At 36.5% G+C, this 7,345-nt stretch overlaps 1 protein-coding gene across 1 annotated transcript; it reads left to right on the top strand.

Moving 5' to 3' along the window:
* The first annotated feature begins 256 nt into the window (after positions 1 to 256).
* LOC143564634 (DNA (cytosine-5)-methyltransferase DRM2-like) lies at positions 257 to 5,174 on the top strand. Its single transcript, XM_077051851.1, has 9 exons — positions 257 to 302; positions 426 to 578; positions 1,099 to 1,198; positions 1,265 to 1,311; positions 1,390 to 1,554; positions 2,128 to 2,227; positions 2,507 to 2,592; positions 2,883 to 3,608; positions 4,671 to 5,174. The coding sequence occupies exons 1-9, from the start codon at positions 300 to 302 to the stop codon at positions 5,100 to 5,102; spliced, it is 1,812 nt and encodes a 603-aa protein (XP_076907966.1). The 5' UTR covers positions 257 to 299; the 3' UTR covers positions 5,103 to 5,174.
* The last annotated feature ends 2,171 nt before the right edge of the window (positions 5,175 to 7,345 follow it).

Genomic DNA, 7,345 nt, shown 5'->3' with positions numbered 1-7,345 from the left:
TCTATAAATTCGGTTCAGTTTGGTTTTTTCGGTTTTGTTTACATGCAAAACCAAAACCGAACCATAAGCCCCGTTTTTTACAAAAACATAAAAACCAAAACGCTGGTTTTTGTTTCGGTTTTCTTGGTTTCGGATCGGTTTTTTAGTTATATGCACACCCCTACCAAAATGTAGTATTTTGTTTTCAAGACTGCTTATTAAAACTGTTTATCTTTGTAACAATAATTGTTTCTAATGTTGTCAACAGATTGAACAGATTGAGAGAGCTTTCAGTGTGCAAGACTAAAGGTTTTAGTAAAATGGTACTTTCTTTTGATACCTTATTATAAAGTGCTCGTTAATTCGTTATGAGTTATGCTTTATATTTTGTTACTTAGTTTCATTATATTTGGTTTCTTATTGTATGCGATTGTGATTTTTTTAAGGGTGGAAATGGAAATGTTTCTGGTGATGACTATGAGAATAATATCGATTGGGACACCGACGATGAACTTGAAATTGAGAACATCGTCCCTTCGTCTTGTTCAAATGGGGTCGCTCGGAATGGAGAGGCTATTGTTAGTAATGGTAGTGGGGAGGTAAATAGTTTAGTGTTCGAATGAACATATTATGCATTTATGCTTCTGATTATTTGGCTAAGCAGTTAATGCGGAAAAATATCGGATATTGGTCGAGGACCGATATTTGAGATATCGGTTATCGCGGTGAGATATCGGTAATTTTAATATCATGTAGAATTTATATATATAGCACTTGAACACTAACAATTCAGTATATTCTCCTACTATTAACAAATTAACCTTTTGCAACACTTACAGCTGTAGCAAGTAGGAACTGATTAGGACTCGAAACACCAACATTAAACACTAAAATTTGAAAATTAAGACTTAAAACATTGATATCGGGAATGTCGGTGATATATCGGGGTGAAATATCGGTCAATATCACCGATATTATCGGTACCGATATTCTGGCCGATACTTTGACCGATATTTCACATGAGAACCGATAACCGAGATACCACCAATATACCACCGAGATTGACTCCATAGTTATTTGGTTATTCAGAGGCCTAACTTTATCTGCTTTCATGTACAGGCGAGCACATCAAGAGGCGTTTCGAACTCCAAGTTAGTTCAACATTTTCTTGGCATGGGGTTTTCTGAAGAAATGATTGCAAAAGCAATTAAAGAAAATGGTATATAAATATACTAATAAAGTAATAATATATTTGTTTTACAAATTTGTTCTTCAATATGTATAGGGGAGGCTGACACAGAATTAATACTTGAATCCCTGCTTACGTACGGGGTAAGCATAGTTTTAACTTTTAATATTATTTTCCAGAAATGTGTTTCATATTTATGTTGTATTGATTTATTGTTGCAGGCTCTTGCACTTGAAGAGTCTCATGACGAACCAAACTCGTGTCATATTAACTCACCTCCGCAACAGCAATTTGTAAATAATGGTCAACAGTTGTCTTCTGACTATGATGAGAGTCTTGCTGATCTCTCTGACTCTGATGACAGTTGGTCTGGTAGTGAGGCACTTGTAAGTTAATTCTTGTATTTTATTACGCCTTTTTATTTTTTATTTATTTGTATGTCATTAGTGATACTTGGTGTGTTTGATAGGCCATGAACGGAGGATGTTCGTTTGTGTTCGTTCATCGAGAAAATGAAAGTGTTTGTATTCGTTTATGTGCATTCGTTAACAGAAAACCAATAAAAGTAAATGTAAATAACAATGTTTTGGGCCTAGAGAGTTACTAAAAGTGGACTAAACGGTAATGGGCCTAGAAAGATCTAAATGAACATATTAACGAACGTAAGCGAACGAACTTATGAACCTAAATGAATATAAACGAATTTAAATGAACGTGGCGAACACAACTGAACGAGATATGCACTCATGTTCGTTCGTTTAACTAAATGAACAAAGTTTTTTGTTCATGTTCGTTTGTTTACATACACGAACATATATGAACATAAACGAACTTCCTGCCAAAAGGGTCACTGAACATTTGGTTCTTTTACAGTCCTAGTGTTTGATATATGCTTATTTATATTTTTCTATTAATTTTGTTAAGGAATCTTGATATTTGAAATATATTTTCTTTTGCAGGAAATTAGCAATTCTTTACCTACAAATGAGAAAGCGATATTATCTTTATCAAATATGGGGTATACTGTAGAAGAGGCTTCAGCAGCCATAGCTAGATGTGGTAAGTACTAAGCAACTAAGTATATGTTTTTTAATCCGTCATATGTTTACAAAATATACTCTTTTAAAGCTGTAAATGTAAAGAATGTTTAAAGCTTTATATAAAACTTATGGGCTAAATGCATAAAACAAAAGTTTTTTTTTTTTTTTTTTGCCACCAAGTTACTAAAAGATTTTTATTGTCACATGTGAGCCGTTGATAACTGTAATTTCCTGCGGAGCTGGCACCGTGACATCGCGCTAATGTGAGATTTTCTTGATTCTTTGACCCATTTTGCAGGTCCAGAAGCTTCAATCGCAGAACTAACTGATTTTATTTGTGCTGCCCAAATGGCAAAGACAGAAGCTGTATTTTTTGAAGAAGAGGTATTTGTTTTTTTGTTTTTTTTTTAATTTTAGTTTAAATTTTGTTCAAATTTTTGTTAGAAATAAAAAATTTTATTTCCGCTTTGCGTATTTCAAAGATGGTCAAATTAAACACGTTTATGCAAAACTGAGTCAATTTGGGTTATATCTATTACAATGACCAGTCAAACATTTATTTAAAACATTCTTTTTGACCCATTTGAGATAAGCTACAACCTAAGTTTTCCCCTTCATAAACGAGCCCTAAAGCCGTCTTTTTTTTCTTATTTTTTCTTTTTGTCTGATTTCAGAAACCCAAAATCTCACTCAACGGGGACCTTAAAAAAAGAAAACTATACGAGCTCGAGATGTTGAAACGAAGAAAACGTAGGGGTCCACCAACCGAAGACGATGAAATGATCCGTCTTCCAAACCCGATGATCGGGTTCGGAACCCCGCTAGAAGGTATTGTATTAAGCCACCGAACCCTACCCGAAGCCGCCATAGCGCCGCCCTACTTTTACTATGAAAACGTAGCCCTGGCTCCAAAGGGCGTTTGGGACACAATATCCCGGTTCTTGTACGACGTGGAGCCGGAATTCGTTGACTCCAAATACTTCTGCGCGGCTGCAAGAAAACGCGGTTATATTCATAACCTCCCGATAACGAATCGATTCCCACTCGTTCCGCTTCCGCCGCTAACTATTAACGATGCGTTACCGTTGACGAAACGGTGGTGGCCCGCGTGGGATAAGAGGACGAAGTTGAATTGTCTGCAAACGGTTATTGGGAGTGCTAAACTGACCGACAGGATCCGAAAGGCTTTGGAAAAGTGGGGTGATGATCCACCTGAGCATGTGCAGAGGTATGTCATCGAGGAGTGTCGGAAGTGGAATTTGGTGTGGGTTGGGAAGAACAAGGTTGCACCGTTGGAGCCCGATGAGGTGGAAATGTTGTTAGGGTTTCCTAAGAATCATACCCGAGGCGGAGGGATTAGCAGGACAGATAGATACAAATCGCTTGGCAACTCGTTTCAGGTAATTACCAATAAATATATTCTTGTTTACATAATAATGTATGTATAGTTTTGTTAAATGATACAGAGTGGTAAAATGGGCCTAAAGGGTGGGTTTGGTAATGGGTCGGTCAAATCGGGTATTTTTTAGGTACTGTTGAAATGGGCCTGATTGACCTTTTTTTTATCTAATTGAAAATTTATTTCCATAATAATTTGCATGCAAATTATGATTAATTTATAAAATTACAGTATTACAACAATAATCTCAATTTTGAATGGAGTGATTTAATATGTTTAGTGCATTAAAAATAGACTTTGTGCAACTTTCAACACGCTTGAGCGTTTGGAAATAGAACATAACCTGAATTGACCCATCATAAGTAAACGGGCCGGCTCGGCTTGTCGCTAGCTCGTTAAATTGAACCCCAAGTTTTAATGTATGCATATGTGTGTGTGTGTATGTATAATAACATATAAAATATTGAAAAAAAAACAAAAAGAATACATATAATATTTTGAATCTGCCTCTCGATTGTTCTAAAGATTAAAAATCGTAAAACAAAAACAATGCACATATTGTTATAAAAGTATTATAACAGCCTTATATTTGTATATTGGTAAAAAAGCTATTATTTCTCTTGTATATATCAGTATATCACTGCGTAAAAAGTTTAGGGAGAAAAAAGTTAAACAAGCTGGCTCGAGCTAGACTTTTCAGCTTGTTATAATAAACGAGCCGAGTCGAGCCCAGCTGGCTCGTTAACTTCAGGCACAAGCCCCACCTAGGTCTGCTCGGCTCGTTTACAGCCCTATATTGGAAAGACGAATTTTCTAATTTATAGGTCACACATGTATTAATTTTGTTTAATCAGTTCTTGCCAAAAAGCATGTTAGGTTGCTGAAAATGTTCGAAATATTTAAAAAGACAGATATATCCGTTTTTTTTTTATAAAAGGGGTAATATGGAAAATAAAAGGATCCAATTACAGTAGAGTGGCAGGTAAGCGGGCAACAAGCTGCGCCGCTACCCCCTTTTGAATAGCAAAACCAATCCTACTGAAAACAAAGTTCCATTTTGTAGGTGGATACCGTTGCATATCATCTCTCGGTCCTAAAGGAAATATTTCCTAGGGGCATAAACATGCTCTCTCTCTTCTCGGGCATTGGCGGTGCTGAGGTGGCACTTCACAGGCTCGGGGTCCCTTTAAACAATGTTGTGTCGGTGGAGATCTCGGAAGCCAACCGAGACATAGTCAGGAGTTGGTGGGAACAAACCAACCAGAAAGGCCAACTAATCCACTTAACCGATGTTCAGCAAGTGAACGGTGACCGGCTCGAGCAACTGATGGGATCGTTTGGCGGGTTTGATCTCATTGTCGGTGGTAGTCCGTGTAACAATCTTGCAGGTAGCAACAGGGTTAGCCGTGATGGGCTTGAAGGTGAACTGTCTTCATTGTTTTATGATTATTTTCGTATCCTGGATCTCGTCAAGTGTATTATGAACAAACAATGATCCGTTTATGAAAACGGGGTAGGCTTGGTTGCGTGACTAGATCTGTCGGGTGTTTCTTTGACTTATGTTTGACTTTTTTTTTCGGTTAAATTTGTTGAAAGTTGGGACCGTTTTCGGGAAATAACTAATTAAAGAGGTGTCTCTAGAATGAATTTGTATTGGATGATTATAAATGAAGTTCTGCTGCAAATGCAGTGAGTTTCATAATTCTATATTGTGATGTTTTCTTTTATGTTATTCTTGTGATTTTGTATGTATTACATAAAAGTGTGTGGATGATTATTGGCTTTTTCAAGAAGCAATAAGTTGAAAAAGATGTTTTGCAATCACAAAAATCTTTTTATATTTTAGCTTTTTGAAAAGGTTAAAAAGCTATTTTTCAAAGGTATATTGGTCTTTTTTAATCTTAACTTTCGCCTTTTGGTTGCCGTCCGGCCCAATTAAAGAATTGGCTGCTGATGGTTCTAATTTTTAACGTATTTGTTCTTAATGGCCCGCGACTAATTGAATCCAAACTCTGTTAGTTATAGGTCGTCGGAAAAACGTTTTTGCCCGGAAAACTCACATTTTTTTTTCATAGAAAACTCAACATTTTTGTCCCAAACATCTTTGTAAGTTTGTATTGGAACTTTAGGAACCTTTTTCCAGTAAAAGCCCCAATTATTGAGGTCGCCGGAACCCTAGAACCATCGTCGGAATCAGCTGGTGGTGCTCAATTGGTGGTGGTGGTGGCGGCAGTGTTCAGGTGGTGTTTTTTGGAAAAACAAATGTGACTTTTTTTGACAAAAACGTTTTTTTGGCGACCTGCAACTAACGGTGTTAGGATTTCGTTAGTTGCGGACCGTTGGGAATATATACGTTAAAAGTTGGGACGTCAACAGCCAATTCGTTAGTTGGGACTGACAGCGACCAAAAGGAATTGTTTGGGATAAATAAAACCAATATGCCTTTTCTAAAAATCAAAAAATCTTGGTTTTTTAAAATGACTTTTTGAAAAAGCCAATAAGTCAATATGTTGCTTTGAAACTCGATCATGGACATGCTCTTATCCTCTTTACAAATTAAAAGAAAATCACGAGAGTAATCAAGTGTTTTAGTATGTTTTGAATAAGTGTGGTTACTGGTCTAATACCCAATAACATGCACCAAACGAAAACGACAAATCAAAGGGATGTGTGAAGTGTAAAACGTGCGGTCAAAGCGTCACAAAAGCCGTCTTCCACAATCATGCTCACTGTGCGCTCATGCGATTTGATGGGTTCATTTGTTGCTTGTTCAAGAATGTGTGAGACTAGAAACTACATGATCTAAGAAGAAGTTTTTTTCGGTCTCTAGCTTCTTGCTAGTGTTTTTATATATAAAAATTATTTTAATTAACACATCATATGTTTCTCAAAAAGCTTGTCAAAAAAATTAAAGAATAAAACTTACGGTGTAATCATATTATTTACCAGATTAAAGAAACCTTTAATATTATTTAATGAGAGAGACGAAAAATTAAAATAAAAAGTTCAACATAATTAACTTGTGGTAGAAGAGAGAGGCAGAAAAACTAACTTTTTAATGACCAACAAAACCAGGCGTGATTAAGCCAACCCAAACCCGGTTAATGGTAAAGACTATATTTGGAAACCGACGCTAGTGTTATTTGTTAATACTCGGTTCCAGACAGGTCTCTTAGGTCCTAGAACTGTTTGATAGTATTTGAACCGATTTGTGCAGATTCGAAGTACAGGTTCCTGAAAAAAAAACGGAACTGGGAGGGTTTTATACCAGGGCTTTTACTACCCGAACTCGTAGCCGACCCTACCCGAAGGATACAAATAGGGAATGCATTTCAGTACCAAAAGTACCCGTACCTAAAACCTGACCCAATTTTACTCGGTAATACCTGAAAACCGAAACCGATTCCATGTACCCGATCTAAACCAGAAATTACCCTAAAAATACCTGAAAAATATCCAAAAAAAAGTGCATCCCCTTTAAAAAACTCAATCTATACCCAAAACAAACCAAAAAAAAAACCCCAAAATAGAGTAGTCAAATACCCCGGTTTTAGAATACCAAGTTCTATACCTGACCCGAATCCGGTGTTCAGAGAATGGTTTTTAGACAATACCCAAAGCCAAACCCAACCAAGGTATGGCCGATACCCGGTCATACCCAAAATCAGGTATTATGAAAAAAACACTATTTGTGCACCTCTAATTCTTAAGCTATTCTTGCAGACCCGACTCAATTTT

The sequence above is a fragment of the Bidens hawaiensis genome, unplaced genomic scaffold (genome assembly GCF_021521415.1).
Source record: "Bidens hawaiensis isolate Kalapana, Puna unplaced genomic scaffold, B.hawaiensis_p1.1 tig00022119_1, whole genome shotgun sequence".
In the NCBI taxonomy this organism is placed as follows: domain Eukaryota; kingdom Viridiplantae; phylum Streptophyta; class Magnoliopsida; order Asterales; family Asteraceae; genus Bidens; species Bidens hawaiensis.
This window is presented reverse-complemented; position numbering and strand designations above follow the sequence as displayed.